This window comes from Rhinolophus sinicus, linkage group LG10 (genome assembly GCF_036562045.2).
Source record: "Rhinolophus sinicus isolate RSC01 linkage group LG10, ASM3656204v1, whole genome shotgun sequence".
NCBI lineage: Eukaryota > Metazoa > Chordata > Mammalia > Chiroptera > Rhinolophidae > Rhinolophus > Rhinolophus sinicus.
The window spans coordinates 82,664,025-82,690,889 of record NC_133759.1 but is presented as its reverse complement, the minus strand read 5'-3'; the positions used below and the strand labels follow the sequence as shown (position 1 = coordinate 82,690,889).

At 44.0% G+C, this 26,865-nt stretch overlaps 2 protein-coding genes across 3 annotated transcripts in view; both read left to right on the top strand.

Moving 5' to 3' along the window:
* The first annotated feature begins 275 nt into the window (after positions 1-275).
* On the top strand, positions 276-15,640 carry HDAC3 (histone deacetylase 3). Of its 2 annotated transcripts, XM_019739052.2 has the most exons (15): positions 276-542; positions 650-732; positions 2,932-3,074; positions 7,614-7,695; positions 7,824-7,880; positions 8,004-8,059; positions 8,446-8,579; positions 9,085-9,165; positions 9,524-9,597; positions 9,761-9,825; positions 11,102-11,191; positions 11,320-11,378; positions 11,629-11,708; positions 12,019-12,176; positions 15,005-15,640. In XM_019739052.2, the coding sequence occupies exons 1-15, from the start codon at positions 347-349 to the stop codon at positions 15,072-15,074; spliced, it is 1,428 nt and encodes a 475-aa protein (XP_019594611.2). In that variant the 5' UTR covers positions 276-346; the 3' UTR covers positions 15,075-15,640. The 2 variants fall into 2 exon arrangements, with proteins under 2 accessions (XP_019594611.2, XP_074169796.1); XM_074313695.1 differs by lacking the exon at positions 276-542 and having other exon boundaries at positions 661-732; positions 2,907-3,074.
* A 1,565-nt stretch (positions 15,641-17,205) lies between these two features.
* The window catches only part of DIAPH1 (diaphanous related formin 1), an 87,669-nt gene continuing 78,009 nt past the window's right edge, over positions 17,206-26,865 (top strand). The window contains exon 1 of the mRNA XM_074313689.1: positions 17,206-17,497. Within this exon, the coding sequence (XP_074169790.1) occupies positions 17,381-17,497 (117 nt within the window). The 5' untranslated portion in view covers positions 17,206-17,380. The remainder of the gene's footprint in view (positions 17,498-26,865) is intronic.

The following is a 26,865-nucleotide window of genomic DNA, read 5'->3' as shown; positions in this document are numbered from 1 at the left end:
AAGAGTGCTCTTCACTGGCCTATCGGCAAGCCTATCGCGGCTCCTGCCCTCAGATGCCCGGACCGGGTGGATAGCCGGGAATCTTTACAGCGAGCCAGGGGAAGCCGACTTTCTGCACCCGAGATGGGCCGCGTAGCCGGTTTTCCGGAGCCTCCTAGAGAGGTAACCACGGCCTGCGTCCCGTTTGGGGCAGGTAGCTGGACAGGATGGCTCGGTTTCTCGAGGATTTGATTCCCCCCGGAAGGAAAAAGCCCTGGCATCCTAGGACCGCTGCTACCTGTCTTCTGCCGGAGCCCAGACGCTCAAGCCCCAGAACACAGAATCTAGGCGAGGGGTGGGACTGCGCATGGGGCGTGGCCTAGGTAGGCGGGGCCTGGATCTCCCGGTTCCGCAGAGGCAGGCTGCGTGCTTACGCAGCACGCACGACGGGGGTGGGGCAGACGGCCGGGCGTGCAGCGGAGGCGCCGGGCCTGGTCCCGCTTGTGCTATGGCCAAGACCGTGGCCTATTTCTACGACCCCGACGTGGGCAACTTTCACTACGGTGAGGGAACAGGGTGGTACGCGAGGGGTTTCGGGACGCGGAGGTTCTGAGGCTGGGGCTACAACTCCAGGGATGAGAACTGACGAACTCTCTTTTCCCACCCCCAGGGGCTGGGCACCCCATGAAACCCCATCGCTTGGCACTAACACATAGTCTGGTTCTGCACTATGGTCTCTATAAGAAGATGATCGTGAGTCCTGCCGCCTCGGCTGGGGAATTGGGGGTGGGGGCGAGCTGCGGCTCTAGGGATCGGTAGACTACTGAATGCACCGAGTGAGACCCACCCCGAGTGGGGGTGGGGAGAAGCTGGATAGAAGGAACCAGGAGTATCACCCGCCCATGCAGTGTTGGTGGGTGCATCCACCGACTTAATGGGAGTTACTTTTTCACCTTAGGTCAGCCACCCTCTGACTGCAGGCGGACTAACATTTGGCCTAGAATTAGGGTGGATTGGGGATGGTTTGAAGACTGAAGGTGTTTTCCTCCCTAGCATTTTAGGATGTGAGCAGTGCTGTAGCCTTAGGGAAGGGAGAGGGTCTGGATCACTGTAGCTGGATGTGAGGTTTGCCGTCAGTTTTCACCCCTTCTCTGTGACCCCCTCTCCACCTCCAAGGAGCTGGAGCTCCAGGAAGCACTGCTGCTCTGTGTGTAAATGTGTGTGTGTGTGTGTGTGTGTGTGTGTGTGTGTGTGTGAATGAGTGTATAGGAGAGCAAGAGATGTCCTGGGTATTCTCTTTTAAACCTAGCGTACGCCTACACTGGTAATCACTACCCAACCCTCCATTTCCCAGATACACACAGGCTGTCTGTCCCCAGCTTGGAATTTGTAGCTGTTATTTGTGGTTGTAACAGTTAAGTTCAGCCCTCATGCATTGCAAGGGGAATTAGTCAACAGTATGAATGAGGGCCCACTCCTTGTGCTGAGGTACAGACAAGTGAATTGGTCATAGAAAAGACTGTCGTGATGTTAATGTATAAATCTATGAATCCCTTGAAATCGTTTGCTGGTATGTACCTGTGTGCATTTTCTGGGGAGAGAAAAGCTTTTTATTCTTGCCCAATTTCTAAAGAAGTGTGTGAACCTCTCAAAAGATAATAAATCTCTGGCTTAGTACCTGGGCACTTTTGGTTTTAATGAGAAGATTGTCATACAACGTGTGATCAAACAATACGGTGAATGTTAAACAAAAAACAAATTTATTACAGTAAAAAACACATTGCCATTAATCCCCTTCAAAATACTCCTCCTAGCTTCGAACACATTTATCCCATCATTCTTGCCACTTTCTGAAGCAGTTCTGGAAGTCCTCTTTGCTGAATGTCTTTAGTTGCGCTGTCATGGCTGCCTCAATGTCCTGAATCATTTTGACGTTGGGAAAAAGCCAGAAGTCGCATGGTGCCAGATCCAGTGAATAAGGTAGATGAGGACACACTGTAATGTTTTTATTTGACAGAAATTGCCATATACCAACTCCCGACTGACTGCACGGAACAAGTTGAAACTTGTCACACACTGTTGCTAAGGATCGACATACCACTTCCCATATTGAAGATCCCTGCCTTTCCCTTGGATGGCACTTGGCAGCAGCATTCACTGTATTTGTTGATTACAATGGAAAAGCTCCATGTCATATATCACTTCTGGTACTGCAATTTCTGTCAAATAAAAACATACGGTGTGTCCTCATTCACTTTATTCACCGGTTTTGGCACTGTGTGATGTCTGGCTCTTCCCCAAAGTCAAAATGACTGTGAAAGGTAAACGTTTTGAATTGATTCAGGATATTGAGGTAGCCACGACAGTGCAACTTAACGACACTCATGGAAGAGGACTTCCAGAACTGCTTCAGAAAGTGGCAAGAACAATGGGATAAGTGTGTTCAAAACGAGGGGGAGTATTTTGAGGGGGATTAATGGCAATGTGTCTTTTACTGTAATATTTTTAAAAAATTTAAACATTCACCGTATTTTTTGATCACACCGCATATATTCCATATTATTTGACTCAACAATTAAAAACTCAGAGGACACAGAGGACAGAATCAGAGTCCAGGGGAGTAGATGAGTATGGAGAGAATCAGAAATAGGAGATTCAGGAAACAGGGCAGGTGGATCAGGGCTCACCTGAGAAGATAGGACAGGCTGGGCTAGAGGTGGGAAAGAGAAGGCAAGCCCAGTGGTCTTTAGGGGGCTTGGTTATAATAAACCACCTGGTTAATCGAAGCCTATCTTCTCTGATCTTTGCCTCATAGAATAACAAGGATGAGAGGGTAAGGGGACCGCTGGGTGTGGGTTTGGACAGTCCCCAAAGCTGGGTTCAGTGTGCTCAGTGTCAGCCCCATGATTGTGACTGACCCTGCCTAGGTTCATCTTGTGTTTCCATCCTGAGGTCTTCAAGCCATACCAGGCATCCCAGCATGACATGTGCCGCTTCCACTCTGAGGACTACATTGATTTCCTGCAGAGAGTCAGCCCTACCAATATGCAGGGCTTCACCAAGAGCCTTAATGCCTTCAACGTGGGCGATGACTGGTGAGAGGATGGGGACTTTTGATGCCAGGCGTTTCAAGGACAACACTGAGTGAGGTCTTGCGGGCAGCGAGTGGGAACATTATGAAGTGGGGCCTACTTGTCAGCAAGTCATCATTTACTCATTGGTTTATTCAACAAATATTTATTGGTTGTTTGCTCCAGGCCAGGCCCTGTGCTAAGTGTTGGGAATGCAATGATCAAAATTTTAATACAGTTGTGCTAAGTCCTCTGAAGGAGAGGTACATGACAGCGTGTGAGAGTGTATATGAGGGAGAATTACCCAGCTGTGGGGGTGGTCTGGTCAGTGGAGGCTTCCTAGAGGAAGTAATGAAGATTGAACTGAGATCTGAGGAAAGAGTGGAAGAGTGGGAGGTATTAGGTAAAAGGTGGTTGGTAGGAGAGAGGGTGAGGGGAGGAATGTCATGGGTAGTAGGGACAACGTGTGCTAAGAGTCTGTGGTAGGATAGAGGATGAGTCATTTGAGGAACAGAAAAAAGGCCGACCACAGAATATGAAGAGAAGAGGGAACCGAATTGAGGCTGACATGATAGGCAGGGCCTTTAAAAAGTACACAGCCCTGTGATAAAGGAGTTTTTACCCCGAGAGTAGAGGGAAGTCATCAAAGTGTTTTAAAAAGCAAGAGAGTGAGTAGACGTGGTCAGGTTTCCATTGAGCTTGTACCATACCAAGAAGACTCAGAGTTTTATAGACCCTGTGGGAAGGGAGTGGACAACCAAGATAAGCCATTGTCCTTGCTTCCATTCTAGTATACATCCACGAAAATATAGTGAGCATAACAGCTACCATTTACTCAATTTATTTTTAAACTTTGTATTAGGGAAAATTTCAAACATTTCTGAAAGAATAGTACAGTGAACCCCATGTACCCATAAGGCAGCTGCAACACCTACAGGCAAATGGCCAGTTTTACTTCATCTGTATCCCCTCACGTTAGATTATTTTAAAACAAGTCTCAGATGGTGCTTCCTTTTATCTGCAAATAGTTTATTATATCTCTCCAAATGATACTCTTTAAAAAATGCACAATATTGTTATCACTTAAAAAATTATAAGTACTTCCTTAATATGAAATATGCAGTCAGTATTCAAATTTCTCCAATTGTATCATCATTTTTTTCTTTTTCGCAGTTGATTTATTTAAATTAGGATCTAAACAAGATCCACACGTTGCATTTAGTTGATATGTCTCTTGAGACTTTTAATCTATAATGCTTCTTTCCCTTGAATTTCTTTTTTTTTTACTGTTCATCTTTTTGTTTTTATTTCCGTTTCAAGTGTACAAAACAATGTAATAGACATTTACACCCCTCACAAAGTGATAACCCCCTCCCCCAATATGCTACTCCTTTGATATCATATATAGCTGTTACAGTTCCATTGACTCCATTCCCTATGCTGTACTCCATATCCCGTGACTACATATATATATATATATGTATATGTATATATGTATATATATTAAATTATAGTTGATATTCCATTACTCAGCTTCAGCCTCAGGTGTATAGCACAGGGGTCAGGAATCTACACAGTCCAGGAAGTGGTCTCCCTAATAAGACAGGTGCCCATCTGACCCCCTAAAAAAATCTTTACAACGTTATTGATTATATTTCCCAAACTGTATTTCATATTCCTGTGGCTATGTTGTGATTACTAATTTGTATTTTCTAATCTCTTTACCTTCTCCCCCATCCCCACCCCCCTCCCACCTAAGAACCCTCAGTTTTTGAATTTATTTCTTGACGAGGCTGTTGACCCTCTGTGGTTTCCTATAACAGTTACCATTTATTGAGTGCTTACTCTGCTATGCTGAGGATTGCTGCTCTATCCACTTAGTTCTCACACCAACCCTGAAATGTAATAGTTCTTTTTCTGATGTTGGGCGTAAGTAAACTGAAGTCTGAGGAGATTTAGGTAACTTAGCCTGGGTCACATAACTGGTCAGTGGAGGTAGCAGAATTCAGATCCAGAGCCCAGGTTTTTAAACGTGACACTCATCTGTTTCCCTGAAGCATCCTAACAATAGAAGCAGCCTGGGCTGGAGGATAGGCGCCAAGTGCTGAGGCTGGCATTGAGCACCTTCCCAACCTTATCCCCACGCCCCTGCTGCATTAGTGACTCCTGGAATGCCCTTTGTTCCCCCATTCATCTCTTCAAGGCCTTCCCAGCCTTCACAGCACCAGGAAGTTTCACCCCACAAAGCCTTTCTTGGCCACGCCAGCCACAGAAGTCTGTCTGCACACACCGCACTGCTCATTTGGTGTTCAGTCACATGCTGTTTGGGGAGGTTTCTTGGGTTTTTTGTTATTGTTGCTGCTGCTGTTTCTGAGTTCACTTCATAGGTCTGTGAATGCAGTCAGCCCTCAGGCCGCAGCTGGGGTCCTGTGGATGCTCTTTTTGCACTCAGGGAATACTGCCCCCGAGCCCTTTGGGCCCTTTGCGCTGCATCGGTCAGACTGTCAAACTTAAGCTACTGTTGTGATTTTCTGTCTCTCAGATGAGAATCAGGGATTTTCCTTTTTTTTCCCCTTTTAATTAATTTCTGACTGTTTTCAAAGTAATCTAATATAAAAAGCCAAATTGTATAATACTACAAGGATTTTAGTGAAAAAAAAAAAAAGCATTCCCAGGCCTGCCCTTTCTACCCATAGATCCCTCTTCCCAGTGGCAGCCACTTTCAGCTCCTTTAGCTGTTTATTCTGGTATTTATCTTTGGAATTCAAAAGAATAATACTAATTTACTACAGTTACTAATCATCTATAATACACTTAGGTACTGTCTACTATTTGTCAGATGCTATTCTAAATGCTTTACAGCCATTAGCTCATTTAACCTCAACAACCCCTATGAAGCAGGATCTGTTACTACATCCTTTTTACAGATGAGGACACTTAGGCACAGAAAGGTTGAACAGCTTGCCCAACCTCATGATCATTAGTAGGTGTTAAAGAGTCAAGGTTTGCACCTAGGTAGTCTGGCTCCAGAATCGAGGCTCTTAGTCATGCTAACGTACTATACTGCCTCTTACAACATGCTTATGTTGCCGTTTCTTCATTTAGCAATTTTAGGCACTGTCTATTAAACTCTTAGTTATGGGAGATGAGCATTTAGTCCTCTTACACCATCACTCTGGCTTCCTCTCCCCTCCCAGCTTGACAATATAGCTAGTTATGTAACACTTTTTATTAAATAAGTATTCTATGTTTACATTATTTTAACTTTGAAAAATTCATTTACTATTGAGCAAAATAGTATACTATGATTTGATCTTTCTTTTTGTATAACTTTTTGTTTTTTCTAGAGCTGATAATTGCATTGTTCCTTCATTTGCTTAGTTTTCTAGGTGTCGATCACCAATTCTTTTTATTTTTTATTTATTTTATTTTATTTTATTAAATTTATTGGGGTGACAATTGTTAGTAAAATTACATAGATTTCAGGTGTACAATTCTGTATTACATCATCTATAAATCCCATTGTGTGTTCATCACCCAGAGTCAGTTCTCCTTCCATCACCATATATTCGATCTCCCTTACACTCATCTCCCACCCCCCACCCCCCTCGATCACCAATTCTTCCAAACGTTTTGAGAAACTGTAAAACTCCCTACAGTTCTCTTTTTCACATGGTCAAATGTGTCAGCTGCATTATTTTCTTGGAGACGTAAAACTAGGGATTTTTTAAAAGGCTTTCCATTTCTAAAAGTCAGGTTTATGAAGGTATAATTTGCATTCAGTAAAATTCACCCTTTTTAGATACACAGTTCTGAGAGTTTTGACAGAAAGTTCAGGGATCCCACAAAGGTCCCTCATGCCCTTTCTAGTCAATCCCTTCTCTCCACCTTAGTGCCAGGCAAACACTGATCTGAGGTCGGTCCCTATATTTTGCCTTTTCCAAAGTGGTGTATCTAAGTGGAGCCATTATAATATGTAACCTTTTGTGTCTGGCTTCAAGCCTCTCCTTTTTCTAAAGAATGACGATGGTAATACGTGATAGCTAACATTTATTAAATGCTTACTAGGTTCCATGCACTGTGTTAAAGGCTTTCTGTGGATTATCTCATCATTATTACTATTGCATGTATACTATAGGAATATAACTTTCTTTAAAATATACTATATTTCTTTAAAATATAACTATAAAGAATATTATTACACGTTATATTAAAATGTGGTAACACATAGAATCTTTTAAGAAAAATAGAGCTCATGTTTTCTTTCAACGTTATGTCCTTTGTGTGTGTATGCTCAAGTTCCTTGAAGCTGCCTGGTTCTTTTCCCAGCTAGGGTACAAACTTCCTGACCAGTTAAATGCTTCTTTACTTCCCTTGCAAAGGGCTTGGTACATGGTTTAGTCCAAAATATTTGTTGAATAAATTTGCAAATAACTTGGGTATGTAGGAAGGGGAGAGAGAGGGTTATTGAAGAATGAAGATTGGAGGGGTTTGGGTGGGAGGCGAGGTATAGGAAGGCCCAGCAGAGGTAAAAGGGCTCCAACTTACTCCTCTTTCCTGCAGCCCAGTGTTTCCCGGGCTCTTTGAGTTCTGCTCCCGCTACACAGGCGCATCTCTGCAAGGAGCAACCCAGCTGAACAATAAGGTGATCATGGCCCTGAGTCCCCTTCCCCCTTTCTGTGGATCCCTGGACTCAAGGCCTTGACCCTGACCCTGAACTCCTAGCTTTGGCGGTGGGCAGGAGGAAGAGTGAGTTGGGTGTTTCTCTTTCAGATCTGTGATATTGCCATTAACTGGGCTGGTGGTCTGCACCATGCCAAGAAGTTTGAGGTGAGTGAGGAGGTGACGGGGGAGATAATGGCTGCCCTAGGGTTGGTGTTCAAGATGACAGTAGGGGGCAGCTGGGTAGAGGAATTGTTCCTTTCTTTATATAAGACCACTGTCTCCCCATAGGCCTCTGGCTTCTGCTATGTCAATGACATTGTAATTGGCATCCTGGAGCTGCTCAAGTAAGTAGCCTGGGAGGAGATGGAGGGACTTAGGAGACTCTTAACCGAGGCGGTCTCAGACTGCCCTGGCCCTGCCCCGGACCTCCACCCCCGTACTAGCTTCTCCCAGGTTCTTTCTGCTTTGCTCAGGCCGCCTCTGCCTGTGCTCTGCTGCAGATGCCCTGCTGCCTGCTCACGTTGCAGCCTTCCCTGCACATCCCTTCCTGTCCCTGCCTCCAGGCTGGAACCCCAGGGTGGCCCCCAGGGAACTGGTGGTGTTAGGTTTCAGGAGACTGGGGCTGACGCAGACTCTTCATAATCCCAGACCTTGTGTTTGGGAGGAGTGGGTGGGGGGCTTTCTTCCTGGGGTTGGCCTCTGCCTCAGACCCGCTTTGCCCTCATCCCAGGTACCACCCCCGGGTGCTGTACATCGACATTGACATCCACCATGGCGACGGGGTGCAGGAAGCCTTCTACCTCACTGACCGCGTCATGACAGTGTCCTTCCACAAATACGGAAACTACTTCTTCCCCGGCACAGGTGTGGGGATAGGCATGCCCGTCCCCTTTGCACCCCTCAGCTCTGCCGCAACCGCCTCCTTCGTACCTTCAGTGGGCCCCTCAGGGAAGCCTCTCCTGACCTGTCTGTTACAGTAATCGCCTCCTTCCACATTACTCTCTCACATCACTGTTTGTTTCTCACGGAGCTCTTACTGCTATTTGTGTTTATTGTGGTATTTCGCTTTGTTTACTGTCTTCCTCCTCATCGTGCTCACCCCCCAAGAAAATGAGCTTGGTGGAATTTCATTCATTTCCTTAGTTCTCTTTCCTGCTGTCTCCCCAGTGCCTTGCACGCAGCCTGGCTCATGGTGGGCCCTCAGACAGTGTTTGCTGAGTGAATACACGCGGCAGGAGACTTAGTGGCTCTGGGGAGCGGTAGAAGGACGTAGATGGAATGAGAGGCCCTCAGTGTGGGTTGGGGTCGAAGCAGCCGGGTTGTGGGTGCTCGTGCATGGCTGCCACCCCCACCTCCCACCTCCCTGTAGGTGACATGTATGAGGTTGGAGCAGAGAGTGGCCGCTACTACTGTCTCAACGTGCCCCTGCGGGATGGCATTGACGACCAGAGTAAGTACTGACGTCTTCTCCTTGCTTACTCGGCCTCTTTTTCTCCTTCAATTAACCTCTTCTGCCTGGTATTGTCTACTGTTGGACCAGGTGTCCGTAAGGAGGAATGGCCTTCAGAGGGACCATGAGCACCCCAGAAATTATATGCAACACATTTTGCATTTTTCTAGGAAAAGATTTGCTTTCATCAGTCCCTCAGAAGGGCCTGGGGACCCATCCAGAAGTTCAGAACCAATAGTTTGATACTTTGGCTTGCCCCTTTCCTGGGCTCCACGCTCTCTCACCCCCCTTTTTTCTTTTGTTCCCTGTCTCCCCATCTCCTTGGGGTGCCAGGTGCCCATCTTTGGCCCTCTCCCAGGTTACAAGCACCTTTTCCAGCCGGTTATCAATCAGGTGGTGGATTTCTACCAACCCACGTGCATTGTTCTCCAGGTAACACTGCCAGTGCCTGGTCAGCAGGGCCGTGCCTGGGCTTGGGGGATGAGAGCAGGGAAGATGAAAGCCTCCAGCTTGGTGGGGGAAGGGAAGTGAAGGGCATCTGGGACATTTTGATCAGTCATCTCATCACAGCTGCCTGGGATTTTGCGTTTTGCAGTGTGGAGCTGACTCTCTGGGTTGTGATCGATTGGGATGCTTCAACCTCAGCATTCGAGGACATGGGTGAGACTTGCCTTCCTTCCACTCTGCCAGGTTTTCAGTGGCCTTGGGCCTCAATACCTAGAGTGGGGGTAGTTGGCGAACGGGCCTCATCTCTTCTTGGGAATGAAAGTAGTTACAAATTGTACTTGCACCAGAAATGTCACCTTAAACAGGGTTCCCCAGCTGGTCTTTCATTCACAGTAGGTTATTGTTAAGCACCTGTTATTTCCCAGACATTGTATTGGGAGATGGGGATGCAATGGGGAAACTCTCATGGACTTTATAGTTTAGTGTAGGAAACAGACAAAACATGAATAAGCAAACAAAACAAGTAGATGATTCTAAATCCTATGAAGGGAAATGATAAAAACCTTAGACAGGATGACAGTGGGGAACCTACTTTAGATAGCATGATTTGGAGAGGATTTTCTGAGGAGTTAAAATTGGGTTGAGACCTGGAGTCTGGAAGGAATGAACCATCAGAGGAGCAGAGAGAAGTCTGTCCGTGGTGGGAAGGGCCCACACAGTCTCTGAGGCAGGGAAGGGCTGGTGTAGCAGAGGAGATGAAGTAAAACCAATGAGGCAGGGCCACAGGGAGCAAGCTGGTGATGGTTTGAGATGAAGTCTGAGAAGTTGGCAGTGGCGAGGCTAAGCAGAGCCTTTAGACCCTGGTAAGGAGTCTGGATTATACTTCAGATCTGATGGGAAATCATTGGACTATAGTGAGCAGGGAAGTGCCGTGATCCAACTTGTGTTTTCAAGTGACTGCTCTGACTCCTGAATGGAAAAAGGTTTGGGGTGGGGGTGGGGGGACAGGACTGGTAATGGGAAGACCAGCTAGGGAGCCATTGGTGTTGTTTAGGCAGGAGATATGGTGCCTGGACTAAGGTGGAGGAGGTGGCAGAAGTGGCGATGGAGAGAAGTAGGTGATTTGAGTTACACTTTGGCAGCTAGAACTGAAAGAACTTGCTGGTGCATTGATGAGAATAGTTGATTAACAGGTGGGATGCCAAGGTGGGTGTAGGGCAGGACAGAGGTGGGAATGCACTTTCTTTTAAAATTTTTATTGAGATACAACGTATATAATAAAGTGCACATATCTCAAGGATATAGCTCAATGAATTTCACTGCTAGATCAAGACATAGAACTTTCTAGTTCCTTTGTGCCGATTTACAGACAATATCTAGAGGTGTATATTTTGACTTTTGATAATATAATTTCCTCTACCCAATTTCTTCTAATGGATAGAGGAAATTGGTAACTTCCTCTACCCATTCCTCTGGTTTCTTTTAACAGGGAGTGCGTCGAATATGTCAAGAGCTTCAATATCCCTCTACTGGTGCTAGGTGGTGGTGGCTATACTGTCCGAAATGTTGCCCGCTGCTGGTAAGCACACTCCCTGATTGCCCTCCTCCCTCTTGCCCGGTGTGAGCTAGGGGCTCCCCAAGAGATGGCCGAGTGGGCCCTTCAGCCTACTTGCTCAGCCTGGCCCCCCTTCTGCTGGTTGGTTTCAGGACATATGAGACATCGCTGCTGGTAGAAGAGGCCATTAGTGAGGAGCTTCCCTATAGTGGTAAGGACCACCCTGTGATAACCCCACACCAGGAAGGCCATTCTCACAAGACTCCAGAATGGCCTAGTTTGAAGGCAGATGGGAAATTTGATGCTCTCAAAACTCTGCAGATTAAACCCCTGGGCTCAGAGCACTGAAACGATTGGGCAGCTATTACATAGGGGTTTTGGAAAGGAAGGAAAGAGATTGGGAGGTCCTGGGCCCTGCCTGTCTCTCTGAGCCATACTCTCTTAATCTTTTCCCCTCTAAGAATACTTCGAGTACTTTGCCCCGGACTTCACACTCCATCCAGACGTCAGCACCCGCATCGAGAATCAGAATTCACGCCAGGTCAGCAGCTCAGAGAAGCTGAGCACAGGGTGGGGGAGCCCAGGAGAGGTCTGGGGTGTGGGAAATTGGAGAAACCAGAGAAGAGAAGAACGTTCTCAGCCATCACTATCACTGTTATCAGCTAGAAGGCAACCCAGATTAAAGAAGAGGCAATTGGGGGTGGGAGGAGGGACAGTTTTCAGCTGGGAGACTCAAACTAGGATTCAAAATGGGATTAAAGCTAGGCCAATAGGGGCGAAAGGCAGCTAGTTGGGTGGATGTCCTGGGATCACTGGGAGCTGCTCACTCTCTGTTCCTTGTCTCTAACCAGTACCTGGACCAGATCCGCCAGACAATCTTTGAAAACCTCAAGATGCTGAACCATGCGCCTAGCGTCCAGATTCATGATGTACCTGCAGACCTCCTGACCTATGACAGGACTGATGAGGCAGACGCGGAGGAGAGGGGTCCTGAGGAGAACTACAGCAGGTTTGGGGCAGGCACCGGGGAGCGGGATCTCAGCAGGCTTGTCGGAGAGGCGAAGGGCAGAACAGTGAACTGAGGCATTAGCTTATTTGTCCCTGGCTTACCTTCTCTAGTATGCCTACTCTTTGGTCTACTGCAATTTCACACTCCTTTTTTGCCCTGTTTTTAATCACATAAGTAATATATTTTTATGGTAAAAATTTGAAGCAGCGCCAAAGTTCACACGATCCTAGATGCATTCCACACAGTAACCATTGTTAGTTTGATTTGTATCTTTTCAGATAGACGTTTTTCTATAGATTACAAGTATACTGTTCTATGTGTACAGATAAACGTAAACACACATACACACTCATTCTCAGAGTTTGTGTAGTTTTTGGTTTTGTTTTGTTTGTTTTGGATTGCTCTACAACTTACAACTGGTTCTTCTTCTTTTTTTTTAACAAAGCAATGCGTCCTCCCATGTCAGTATATATAAATCTGCTTTATTATTTTTATCAACTTTATAATATTCCATTGTGTGGATGTAGTATCATTTAACCAGGTACCACTGATGGACATTTACACTATTTCCCATTTTTTTATTATTACAAAGAATGTGGCAATGAACCCCCTTATATATACGTCTTTGCATGCTTGTTTGAGTGGATTAGATTCCTAGAATAATTGCTGCTACGTCAAAGGTTATGTGCACTAAAATGTTTTATATCTGCTGCCAAATTGCCTTCCAAAAAGTCTGTAATGATTTATATTCTTTCCAGCATCCTACTTCTTCCAGGTTCTTAGGTGGACAGGTCACTCCCCAAATACTGTGCTTTAAGGCCCTTTGACATCTTTCCTCTGTTAATTTTTTCAACTTTGATAATTATATTGTGGTTATTTTTTTAAAAGTCTTTATCTTTCTGAGATACATACTAAAATATTTACAGATGCAATTAATTAAGAAAAAAAGACTAGGATAGAACTTTTTTTTTAATCCCAAAATAGGCTTTTCGGAGAAATGAAGGGAAAAGACAATAGAACCCAGCAGTGCAGGAACAGATGCACTTAATGGAGAACAGATCTCCTTATGTGACAGGGATAAACACCGCTGGGCAGTTGGAGGACACCTGGTCTTGTTCCCAGGCAGTGGGAGAGGTTTGAGCTGGCTCTGCTGCAGTCTGATGGGCTTCTCAGTCCCTTCCAGAATCTGCTTCAGTGGAGTCCAGACTTCCAGATCTGTCCTCTGGACCTGGGCTTTACTGCTCAGGCCTTAGGACCACTCCAACCCTCCTCCTCCACGAATAGCCCTGATTCCCACTCCTGGTGAAGGAAGTACCTGTCCCTCTGGCCTCAGGGATTCCTTTTTGACCCATCATCTCCTTCTCAACTTCTGCAAGTCTCTGAGGCTTGACTTCTGGAAATTGATTTTCCTTTTGGCAAAGTTTGGCTTTTTCATCTATAGTTTTAGGCTGATATCTGGGCCTGGTCTCTGCATTGTATCATGCCCTCTTAATAGCCAGCCCTCTTCCTGTCCTAAGCCCTACCTCATTGTTGGACCACCCACTGAGTTTTTGTTCTTTGATGCCTGTGTCTCCAGCTTGCATATCATTTGCAGAGTAGTAACAGTAAAAGTTACCACTTTTTGTGGGTTTGCTAAGCACCAGACTCAATACTAAGTGCTTCATATAAAAACACATATCATCATGTCGTTATATTGCCATCAGACAATCCTAAGAGGTGGCTGTTATCCTTAAATTACCAGAGGAGGATTCTAAGGCTCAGAGAGGTTAAATAACTTTCTGAAGGTTCCACAGGTAGTTAAATATTAGGGCTGACATTCAGACTTGAAACTGTGACTCCACACCTTGAACCCTTGTGCACTTAGAGGTAACTGAGACATTGCTCAGCAGGCAAATAGGGCTTTTCCTGACTTAGTTCCCCAGATTCTCTTTGGCGACTTTTTCCCTTTCTCGATTATCAGCTGTGGGCCAGATAATTCAGTTATTCATAGCCTCCCAGAGAATAGTTTTCTAGAAAGAAAGAAACCAGTATGGAATATTAACTGGGTGCTGTGTTGCTTTCCCATCCTTTCCCTCACTACAAGTTTATAATATCATGCCACTCCTCTGCTTAAAACTCTCCTTTCCGTTACACTGAGAAGAAAATCCAGATTTCTGACCCTGGCTTTAAAAGGCCCTGCATGCTGGCCCTCACCTACATCCTTGGTCTCATTTCTAACAACCGTCCTCCGTGTACACTACGCCCCGCCATGCTGGCCTCCTTGCTCTCCCTGGAATACAGCAAGTCTCCTTCCACCTCATAACTTCTGTAGTTGGTGTTTTGGCAGCTCGGAAGGGTCTTCCTGAGATCTTTGCCTGGCCGGCTCCTTCTCAGACTTCAGGTCTACCTTCTTAGAAACAGCTTTCCCTAATAATCCTGTCTAAAATTTTACCCATTTCCTCTCATCACTTTCAGTCGCATCTCCCTTTATTTCATTGTATTCATAGTACTTACTTTTCATCATCTGAAATTCTGTATTTATTTACTTCATTAGTTATTGTTAGTCTCAATTGTTTAGTAAGTGTTTGAGGACTGGCAGAACTCTTGTCTGACTTACTCTGCTGTATTGCTGAGGCTTGTGACAGTGTCTGCCACAGAGGCGTCTCTCAGTAAGTGTTTACTGATGACATGAATGGATGAATGACTAGTGATCAGTCTCTACCAACAGAAGGAGACGAGTGGTTCCCTGAAAAAGGGGGCCTGAGAAGTCGCTCCAGAGAGGGTGCCTATGTGGAAGAAGATTGGAGCTTGGAGAATGGGATGCTCACCTGTTTCCCCTTGCTTTGCAGGCCAGAGGCACCCAATGAGTTCTATGACGGAGACCATGACAATGACAAGGAAAGTGATGTGGAGATTTGAGAGCACCTGGGCTTGCTGTGTCCCAAGGAATTCCTTTTTACCTCTCCGTTGGGTGGGAGGGAAAAGGTGTGGGTCCCCCAGACCTGGACTGGTCACCTTCAGAGGTTTTACCAATGCTGGGAGACCACATCTGGTTCTTAAACCAACTATCCCCTTTCTTCTCCCTTCCGAGGCCTGACAATGGTACCTATTTGGGATTGGATGGGGACAGGGACAGCTGTCTCTAGGATATCCTGGGCAGTGAGCCCTAGATGCCAGTCCCAGCCCCTCTGGCCCTCTTATTCCTTCCTGCCTCCCAGATACTTTTAGAGATGAAGGGGTAATCAGGACTGAGGTTACCTCTGACTTCTTTCTCTGCTGGGTTCTCCCACTGCAGGCCTTGCTTCCAGTGCAGGTGAAGAGTGAGGGATTTTAGGGGCCTCTGGCTCCCTAACACCTTAACCGCAGGTGATGGAAAGTACGGTTTTGAATTGGGGGAGGATGTGCAAATATGCTGTTCTAACTTTTGGCTTTATGTCCATTTTACCACTGTTTTTATCCAATAAACCAAGTTGGTATTTTTTGTACCTTTTGCCTTTCTGGGAATATTTTTAATTCTTGCTAGCTACCTATGTGTGAAGGGAGAAGAAATGGGGGTGATGATATATGTTATAAAAATCATAGTTAACATTCATTCAGCACTTACATTGGGCCGGACATAAGTAGTTGCTCATTATCTTAACTGCCTATGTGAAGGACGATGCTAGATACCATAGTAGCCACAAACATGGACTCATCCCTGACGGAGTTTACAATCCAGTAAGGAGTGAGGTAAGTGCTATAGCAGATGTAGACCGTGGTACAAGAGAGAAGAGTAAGAGGTGGGTCACTGCCATGCTTTGATCCTGTTTCTCAACACTCTAGCTTAGAAAGTAAGTAGCGTTTGAACTGTTTTGGACAAATTGAGTTCAAAGGGTGGGCTGGACAGCTCTATGCAACTTTCTATCAGGCACTTAGAAAGGAACACAAGAGATGAAGGCCAGATTTAGGAGCCAGACAGCTTGGCAGGGTCCCTCACCCTTAGACTGAACACTGGGGGCTACAGAGTTAGTGAGTCACTGCCCTCCAGGAACATACATTTGAAATCTTGCCAGCTGTGGGTAAGATAATGCAGTTCATACTTTGAGGCCTACTGAGTGTCATATACTTTTCACACAAGGAACAGATGTAGCTGGGAGAATGAATGAAATTACTGAGGGAGAACTCAAACTAATAAGAGGAAAGAACATACTCTTGGAGAACACCTTTTCACTCAGGTCTGGTTTGTCAATAGAGAATCCTGGTTAAACATAGGGCTTGGCAGTCAGACTCCTCTGGGTTTAAACTTTTACCAATTAGGTGTCCTTGGGCAATTCACTTCAAGTCTCAAAGTCCAAAATTGCTGTTTGTAAAATAGTAAGACTAGTGGAATCTATGACATGGCACTGTGAGGATTCAGTGAGAAAATAACGCGTAGAATGTTTTATACTCGTATAGCGCCTGGCATAGGGCAAGTGCAGGGAAAATGGTGACTTACTGTTTAGGTTAGGCACATATTGGCAATAACTAGTTTATTAGAAACACAACTGGAAAGTAGCAGACCTGGGATTCAAAACTAGGTAATGTAACTCCGGAGCTAGTCAAGTTCCAGTCTAGCACTTGGCCTGGACCAAGCTCTGTTCTTGGCACGTAGCTCTTAATAAATGATAGCTGTCACTTTTGTATTTTTTCACGCGCTTCATTGGTATTGCACACATAAAAATTGTATTATCCTGGAAAGACGGGCGCTACATTTTCTGCCAAGATTACAGTCTCATGAGATTTTTGGTTCAAATAATATCCTGGTCTTCTGTAAAAAGAGGGGCCAGGCTTAAGCCACGTGGGGTTGGGAGGCGTGCGCTGCTTCTACCGCCAGGAGGCGCTGTTCGTGCTGGCGGCTGCAGAGGGTTGCACCGCCCACTCGTCACCCCCCCACGTGGGTCAGAATGGTTAGGCCCGCCGGGCAGGTAGCGCGTTTCCGAGGCTTCCCTCACCCCTTTCCCTTCCCCCATTGGTAGGGGCTGCGGGTCCGGGCGGAAGTGGGGCAGGCGGGCGGGAACGAGGCGTCGCCGTTGTATATTCATGAGGCGCGCGCAGCCCGGCATGCTAATGAGGCGGGGCGCGGCGGCGGGCTAAGGAGCTGCTGGGCGGCGGCAGCGGCGGCGGCGGCGGAGGCAGCGGCACCCGTGTTGGATCTGCCGGGCGGGAGCGGTGTAGGCGCGGCGTCACCAGCTAGCGCGAACCTGGATATGGAGCCGCCCGGCGGGGGCCTGGGGCCCGGCCGTGGGACCCGGGATAAGAAGAAGGGCCGGAGCCCGGACGAGCTGCCTGCGGCGGGCGGCGACGGCGGCAAATCCAAGAAATTTGTGAGTGTCCTTCCCACCCCGTTCCGTCAGCCCGGCCCGGTAACCGCCTTCTGGACCCCGGAGATCCCCTCGGCCGGACCCAGAGATGCACGCCTGTCTTTCGGGAGCCGCCCCCGCGCCTCCCTTCCTCGTTTTGCTGGGTCCTGGGCTCCACAGCCCAACATCCTACCCCTCCAGGACCTCGGGGAGCCCCGGAGTCCCATCCGGCTCTTGCCCGGGCAACCTTGGGGCTTCCTTTACCCCCCAGCCGGCACGCTGTGCCCTCCGCCCCCATCGCCCGGGCGGGTCTCAGCCCCATCTCTTTCCTCTCAGCCCCACTTCCTTTCTTCTTCCTCTATCACCCGAACACGCCTTCTCTATCTTGGTCCTCTGTGCTTTTCTGAGTCCATTTTTTCCTATTACCCTTCCCCCCTTTTTTGGTATCTTCTTATTTGCTTCTTCTAAAGGTCACTTCCTTCCCCCAAGATTGATCGCTTTCACCTGCTAACTTTCCTCCCGCCCAGTACCCACTCTGGGCCCTCAGCCCGGTGTCACCTGATAATCCTTCCTCTCAGGAATGTTACCTGACTTGGGCCCTACCTTCCCTCCTCCCTTGGACGTTTGTCCTTGCGATTGACGAAATGGGTTCCTGCCCAGGTCCTATGGTCATTGGGCATGACGTTAATTTTCTTCCTAGCATTTCTCTATCCAGAGAACCTGTCACTTTGCACTGTTGCTTATCACTTTCCAGGGGGTTAGAACATCTCTCATGATTGTAACAGTCTTGCCCTAGGATGGTGATAAACCTCCCCCATGGGGAGGAAGTTAGACTACAAGTCCAAAAGTTTGCAAGTAATTGAATTGCTTTCTTTACATTTCCCGTGATAACCATCTCCAACTCTTCTGCCACCTCTCTGCCCCAAGGCTACTGGCATCCCTTTTCCTACCTGTAGAAGAGTATAGCTCTCCTCAGGTGCCCATTATTTCCAATTGGAGTCTGAAAGAATATTGATACTCACGTAATCCTATCGTATTTCATTACCCTTGCCCACACTAAATCTTGCTTATTGCTCTCTCCGGGGAGCTATTTGTTTGCTTTATACTGTAGAAGCTTTGAAAGATATGGGGCACCTTCCAAGAGAGGGGGAAAGGGTCTTGGAGCCTAATAATCCTGTGCTAGTTGTAACTATAGTTATTTAGTCTTCCAGGTAATTATGCCTCCACCCTAGTATCTCTTTCTACTAATCAAATGGCTTCTAACTCTTTCCTCTCTCTCTACTGTATCCCCACCTCTTAGCGTTCTGACCCAATGCCACAAGTTTGGGAAGAAAATTGATGAAGTGATGGAATCAGGAAGAAAATGTTGCTTTGGGACCTAGAGGGTTGAGATGTAGAGAGCACTAAATAGAATTAAAATAGTGCCTCATCTCTTCCTGGTATTTCTAGCAAAGCAGATGCTTCTGGACTGTCCTTTCCAGTGACTTACAGGCTGTTGGTAACTGTTTTTATCTGGTGACATCTTTTCCCCCAGAAATGTAGGATTAATAGTAACGATGACCCTCCCCCTATAGTGACTAAAGCAACATTTCCCTATGTTTCTTCAGGGTAAGAATTGACCCTGGAGGTAGAGAACTTTCTTTCTAAGACTTAAATTCTAGGGCCCATATTTCTGTATCTTTTTGTTTTGTTTCCATGGGTATTGTTTGACCTTCTTCACCTGAGTTCCAGCTATTCCTGCTGATTTATAGTGACCTCTTGACTTGTAAATGTTTTTCAAGTCCCTGATAGAATTTTATATGTACCTTTGTTTTATCTAACACTTGTGTGTTTCACAAATGTGTGAAATCTAAGTGCGTGGTGCTGAAAGGTGATACTGGAGGAAACTCAGCTTCTTTTCACCTGTTTTTTGGAATGTTCATGAAGTCTTGTATATGCTAAGTGGATTTGGCTCAGAGTTGTTGGTATTTGCTTTAGAGAGGGTGGAGCTGAACCAAGTTCTCTTTTTCTTTCAGAGGTATTGGTCTTAACCCTTAACTTGCTGAATTTTAAAAAAATATGTAGCACTGGTAGGGCGCAGAATTGCATTCGGAGCTAGGGGATTAGAAAGTTTCCAGGATGCTTCTTAACCCGTTTATTGCCAATTATAATATACTTCAAGGCATCAGAATAGTCTGTCTTCATTGCTCTTCTTATGAAAAATCTGTGGAAATGAGAAACTAGGAGGAACATTGCAATCCACTTCTCTTTCTGTCTGCGTTTGTATATGTAGGTGGGTGGAGTGGGCGAGATGAGATTGCTGGTGTGCTTTTGTTACCCATGGCTTAGTTTTTTTGAACTACAGGCTAAAAGTGAACTCAAAACTTTCACTTACTCCACCTTTTGGGGAATGCGTACCCTCTGGAACTCCATTAAGAATGTACTTTATAAAATTGCACTGGTTTGTCCTTAGTGCGCCCAAAGGTTATTTGTTTACTAATCCCTTTATCTGCTACATACCTTTCCAGCCTTATGCAGGTTCTAAGTACTGATCCGCTGATGAGAACACAAAGCTCACAAATTGCCTAAGATCTGCTCTCACTCTCTGAGGCATCTTGTGTAGAAAGGAGATGGAGTCTAAGTTGAAAAAGTGGTTGGGCATCATCTTTGAAAAACATGTGGTTGTGAGAGATGCTGACGTGTGGCTGAAGCCAGGCTGCCTGGTATTCCCCCTTGGTTCTTTATGAGTCTATCTTTCCCGGGGTCAAGAGCATGGCCCTTCTCCAGCATTATTCTAGTTCCTTTCGGAAGTCCTTAAGATGAAGGAAAATAAAAATTCCAGATGAACAGAGTATTTTCTGACTCTTCAGCAGTGATGAATGTGGGTGTCAGATAGACTGGTTTCTGAAATATGTGTAAAGGGAGTAAGTATAATGAGTATTTTAAGAGGCTGCAGATTATTCCTGCATCTGTAGGTTCCAGGTCTTCTCATTCAAGCAATTGATACATTCGAAGAAAGAATATTGCTTCCTGTTTCAGCTAGGAGCATAACTTTGTAAAACGTGAATTTCCATGTGGGATTAGAGAAAACCGAAGGTAGATCATTTTTAAAATCTTGTTTGATTTTGGATGCTTAGGTTGAGTTATTACCAGGTTGCAGTTTCATGCCCTTGTAAAAGCAGAGTGATAGTGAAAGTATATATGTTTAGTTGTAGACCCCTGTCCAGGTGAAGGACGCAAGGCAGGATTTTAAAGGGATATCAGGAAAGGTAGAGGCTATAAAAGAAGTGGAGTTGTTCGTGCAGATTTCTGCTTCTCTTAAAGGACACTTTAACTTTGATACAAAAAGTCCCAGAAAACCAAGGAGTGTACAGAGAGCTTTTATACAAGTCATGTGTGTTTTTTCCTGAGAGATGATAAACAGAGGGATTACTTAGTTGGGAAAGAAGGAGGGGAACCTACGGGAATGTTACTGAGATGTTTGAGATGACAGGATGATACCGTAAAAATCTCTGCCCTTCTTCCTACCTTGTCTTTAAAGACAGCCCACTTGATAATGTTACATGTACTTGTCTCAAAGGAAATCCTCCCTTGCAGAGGCAAAGCGAAGAGAATGCCTCAGAATTAAAATATCTATCTTGGAAGAGTTGTAAATGTTGGGATACTTTTATAAAAAGAGCTGAAAATGTTATGAACTATAAATTATGCTTGTTATAAAAGCTAAGATAAATAGTAATAAGTGAGAAGGGATTTAACTTTGTTCATGGGCATATAGTTCAGAATAGAGTCATTTTATTTCCTGTATGGTAGAATGACTATTTGCTGTCCCTTGCGGCCCTCAGTGTATTTTATAAAAGGATTGCCAAGCGATTTTTGGCAAGTGTTACATTTTCAGAGAAATATAATAGAGGCTTAAACGATAAGGTTATGCCACATATGATTTAGAAGAATAGGTTGAAATCATGTTTATAAACAAGAAATACTAGGTATTATATAGGGTTTGTATATGCAGGTGGGTTTTCTCCCATTTTATGTCTCAGCTGAAATCATTCACGGCTGCAAAAAGCATCCCCTTTTTGAAACAAACTTTGTATTACTGAAGTGTTCTTCTTTATTACGTTGAGCCTCCTATTCCCAATCACTTGCGTTTGAAAGCACCAGTTAAAAATTCACCTCTTGCTAACCAGCAAAGTGGGTACTTGCTCCTAGTTAGGGTTAGGTTAAGGCAAAGCACACGCTCTCCTCTTGTTGCCCAGGCACCTGCCATCCCCTCCCTCTTTGCTTTTATTCTCTTCCTGCTTCTATAGGGGCTGGTTCAAGTTTCACGGACAGCCAGGCTTTTGAGGAATCAGGAGTAGTAAAAGCTGTTGACACTAAAATTTCTTAAAACCTCAAAGCTAAAATTGAGAAGTAAACAATGTTTTAATCACTATGAACATATTTCACCCTTTTTTAACCTGTCCTTTATTTTTTTTAACACAGTTTTTAGAATCTAAGAACTCTTCTGAAGGAAGTAAAAGAATTACTGAAGAAAAAGAAATATTGAGACCTATATTTTAATGAATTTTAACACCAATTACAGGATAACTCGGGGTGAATCATTGTTCTTCCAACTGAGATTCTTACTTCCATTCATTATTAAATAAGCTTGCCATGAATGGCAGTCTTAAATTTTAGAGTTGGAAGGGACTTTAAATGTCATCAAGTCCAAACACCCACTCAATGCAGCAATCCTTCTTACAGTTGAAGGTTGGAAATCAGGGGACTAAGGGGTGGGAATTGGATAAATGCATGGAGAAAGAGAAGCAGAAATTTTGGATTCTCCATTTCTTTTAGTACATTTCAGGATCTTGGAGTAGCTAGAGCGGTAGAAAGGGACTATATAAGAGGAACAGATACACTACAAGCCATGAGACTGAGGGAAAAGATTGAAGAAACTGGCTCTCTGTTGCTTGGCTCTGTGACAATTAGGGAGTGTCAATTTGTCCTTTAAATATTTGCTTAAATTTCTTTTCTCCAAGAAGGGGAATGGAACAGATTAAGGGGACACAAAGGAGAATAAGCATTAACGGAACTGAATTAGGAAGAACACATGGCATTCTTATGTGGACGCATTCTTATATGGAGATGGGAAATTCCCTCCTCGGCGCTGGTTGTGAGTGGTTCTTAGGCAGTAGCTATTTTGGCACTTTGTTAGGGTAGCCGATACAGGTAGAGTTTATGGTGTCCTGGATTATTTTTCTGGCTTTCTGATTCCGTGACTTGTTCCCTGTTTTAGGACTAGTGCTGTGTGTAAGCATAGAATTTGTATTTTCTTTTAAGATCTAACACTTTAAGGACCCAACAGAGGGTGATTTAGAAACCTTCTTTGACACTAAAGTTCACAGAAAACCAAGGAGTATATCTTGGTAGTGGGCTTACATCTCAGATATAGCTGCCCTTTTTTTTTTTTTTTTTTTTTTTTTTAATGTTAGGACTTTAGGATCGACTGAAAAATAACCCTCACTTCCTTTTTTTTTTCCTTGGAGTAGCTCACACTTTATTCAGGGGTCTCACCTTTTTTTGTGCTACAGAGCCTTTGGGCATCACAACCCCCCCGCCAGTTTTTATAGCTCTGTTGATGTATTATTAACGTACAGTAAACTGCATATATTTAGTGCACAATTTGTGAAACTATTACCACAGTCACGATAAAGAATATATCCAGTACCCTCAAAAGTTTCCTCCTGCCACTTTGTAATCTGTTCTCCTCCCTCCTCCCTGTGTCCCCACCCCTAGGTAACCATTGATTTGTTTTTTGTAACAATAGATTAGTTTGTATCTTTCAGAAGTTTATATAAGTGGAATCATACAGTATAAACCCTTTTTTCTGGCTTCTTTAAGCATAATATATGTTGTTACATTTATTAGTAGCTAATTTTTTTTTTGCCAAGTAGTATTACATTGTATAGATTTACCATAGTTTGTTTATTCATTTACCTCTTGGTAGGCATTTGGGTTGTTTCCAGGTTTTGTGTTTTGGTTTTTTTCCTGTGTACATTCATATACAAGTTTTTGTCTGCACATATACCTACATTTCTCTTTTGTAAATACCTAAGAGTAGAGTAACTAGGTTATATGGTAGTTCTATGTTTAACTTTCTTAAGAAATTGCCAAGCTGTTTTCCAAAGTGGTTGTACCACTTTACGTTGCCACAGGCAATATATAAGTTCCAGTTTTTTGCTAACTCTTGATATGATCAGTCTTAAGTTTTCGCCATTCTGGTGGGTATATAGCGGTATCTCGGTGTGTCTTTAATTTGCATTTCCCTGATGATGCTGAGCCTCTTTTTGTGTTTATTTGCTGTCTATATATATTTCTTGAAGTGTGTGTTCAAAATTTTTGCCCATTTAACATTTTTTATTATAGTCTAAATACCAGTCCTTTGTTGGATATAGGTTTTGAAAATATTTTCTCCGTCCTGTGACTTGCCTTTTCTTAACAGTGTATTTTGAAGCATAAAAGTATTTAATTTTGATGAAGTCCAATTTTTTCTTTTGTGTGTATAGTCATATATCAAAAATTTTTGTTAAAATTACGGTCATTAAGATTTTTCTCCTGTTTTCTTCTGAAGGTTTTGTAGATTAAGCTCTAAAATGCTGTTTTTCTCTTTAGATATATGGATTATATTCCACATGTTGTCTTTGGGATGTACATTTTCACTTGTATGTGAGAGAGAGCATTTCTAATACTCCGACAGTTGGGGGACTTTGAGATCCCATTTCTCCTGAAAGCATTTTCATCTTATGTGGTGTTAGAAACCTTTTGTGTGTGTACTCCGTGTGCTACAGGTTGTATAATGCCAATCTTTTTATCTATAAATGTTAACAAATGTTCAGTATCTTTATAGAAAGGAAGATTGATTCATTCTGGAAGGTTCAGACTGGAAGGACAGGGAGTAATAACAATAACAGTAACAGTAATAGCTGTTGCATACTTATTATAGCCCCAACACTGTGTGCTAAAGAGCTTTAGATTCTTTATCTCATTAATCTCTACATCAGCCTTTTAAGATAGGGCACTATTGTTATTTCCATTTTATAGGTAATTAAACTGAAACTCAGTGAAATTCAGCAACTCGCTTTGGGTCACAGAACTGGGAATCTAACCTCGGTCTAACAGATTAGACCAAAACCAAAACCAAAAACCCCATGTTCTTATTCACCACATTGTACCTGGACAGTTTACGTGTGTCCAGTTTTAGCACCTGTGGTATAAAAGACTATTCACTACTAGGAATTTCTTAGACAATTTTGATGGTATCTCTTTCAGTTCCTTTGACAACGGCAGTCCATTAAAACTGGACTGTCCTCCAGTTCAATTGGTGGGAAAGAAATATTGGGTCTAGATGTGCAAAGTGCAGTGGCTAAATGCCTAACTGCTTTTTGCCTTAGTAATTTAGACTTTGAAATCATTGCAGGAATCTTCATTAAACCTTTCTTATCTTAGGCATGAAAAAGTAGCTGTTACAATGCATGCAAAACTTATCTTCCCTCTGACTCACGAGTTATTAAGAAGTTCCCTAAATTATTATTTTTTTAAATGTAACCTTATCTCCTTTGCTCTAACAGCTCTAACAGCATCACCTGTCAGGAATTTTAGTTGTTTCAATGGCTGAGAAGCACGCAGGGGTGACAAAGGGGGGGGGGGAGGAGGAAGCTAGCTGCTGCTAGTCTATCTCTGTACTTACCTTTGCTATATTTTAGAATTGGCGTGTGGCCTTCTCAAATACCTCTCTTTGTGGCCCTGACACTTGACCGGAAGATAGCAAAGGGCTAACAACTCCAAGGTTTCTTTTGAGTCTGGGGACTGTAGAAGTTTGTTCTTTAGATCTGGCAGTTATTTGCCTGTAGTTAATAATTAAGACATTACCATAGAGATCCAGGTACCCTGAACTAGGATTTTTCTGTATGACTGGTGGCAAAGAGTAGAGAATAGTTTCTCTTGTTTGTCTAAATCTACATGGATCTACCCTAGATCCCAAAGGCTGAAGAGCAAGAAGTCATGTGGTTGTCCTATCAGGTTCAGTCCTTGCTTTTTAAAAGATTGTAATCTCAGCCAGGTCTGTAGAAGAATGGGTAGGAAAAGCTCTAAGGGCATGAGCATATACTTTAAAAGCTGTAGAAATCCAGAGAAGTAAAGGAGCTAAGTGGCAAGATTACTGGACTGAGAGTCAGAAGACGTAGGTTTCAGAATCTTAGAATGCTGGTGGTGAAAAGGATGCTAAAAATTATTTAATTTAAACCCTTTATTTTATAGATTAAGAAATGTGGGTTTAGAGAAGTGATCTGTCCCAATTTTCAACGAGACCTATGACTGGAACCCCTATCTTCCACTCCCACTGCAGTATTCTTTCCATATATTGCTGCCTAGTCTGACTTTGCTACTAATTAATTAACCATATGAACTCTGGGCAAGTCATTCCACTTTTTTTTTGGTAAAATTAGAGAGTTAGTATGAGTGATTTCAAAGGTCCATACTAATGTCCCAAATTCTATAAATGATGCAGAATATAATTGTGGGCAGGACTTGTTAGCTTCATATAAGACGGTGGATATGACAGGTTCTGGAAGGAAATCCAAAGACTGGTAGAGAAGAGAGGGAAGGGATTTCATGGGATGAGGAGCAGTGTGAACAGAGGCTCAGAGGTACAAATGTGTGGCTGTAGTAACGAGAAATGGCCCAGTTCTTTGAGATTATTTTAGTCCTGGGAAGGGCTTTTAGGTTCTCTTTTTGGAGAAACCTGCAGAAAGCATGACTGAAAATGAGCATTTTGTAACATGTCATGAGGAATGTTGATGCTGTTTCTGGCCCTGTGAATGTGTCATGGTGACAATACAGTACAGCATATCCAAGAGCATGACTCGAGTTGTGTTAGGCTTCCAGCAAATCATTTCTGCTACCAAGGTGGAGTTTAGATAGTTAATTTTGTTTGACTTCCAGTCCTTACCAATTTTAATACATCCCTGCTTTCAGATGGTCAGATTAGATTTTTTAAAATGTGACTCTTTCTTTGGGGGGGGGTCTTATCGCTCATCTAGCTTATAAGGTGCCTAAGAGCAGTGATGTTTAGCTCACATTAGCAGTATCCCTTTATGTATTTTAGTTTTAATGTTAGTCGTGGGAATCTTGAGATTATTTTCAAGGGTCTCTGTTTCTGTGGTCTAATATAAGATTGACAGTTTTGAAAACATTAGTCCTCTCACCAAGGTAACTATGAGGCAGAGAGAACCACTAATGTAACTATATCCGACCAGAAGAACCCTGTTGAGAAAATATTATTTTTCTCTAGAGATGGTATCTTACAGTTTTGTCTTGTGTTTAATGAAGGAACATGTCTATAGGATTAAAAATCTCTGTATTAATTTCCACAG

What these genes read in the sequence shown, in the direction of transcription:
- HDAC3 (XM_019739052.2), top strand. Translation starts at nt 347, where the DNA reads ATGGGGCGTGGCCTAGGTAGGCGGGGCCTGGATCTCCCGGTTCCGCAG. An exon ending in CTACTTCTTCCCCGGCACAG is followed by an intron (nt 8,580 to 9,084) that starts GTGTGGGGATAG and finishes ACCTCCCTGTAG; the next exon opens with GTGACATGTATGAGGTTGGA. An exon ending in CGAAATGTTGCCCGCTGCTG is followed by an intron (nt 11,192 to 11,319) that starts GTAAGCACACTC and finishes GGTTGGTTTCAG; the next exon opens with GACATATGAGACATCGCTGC.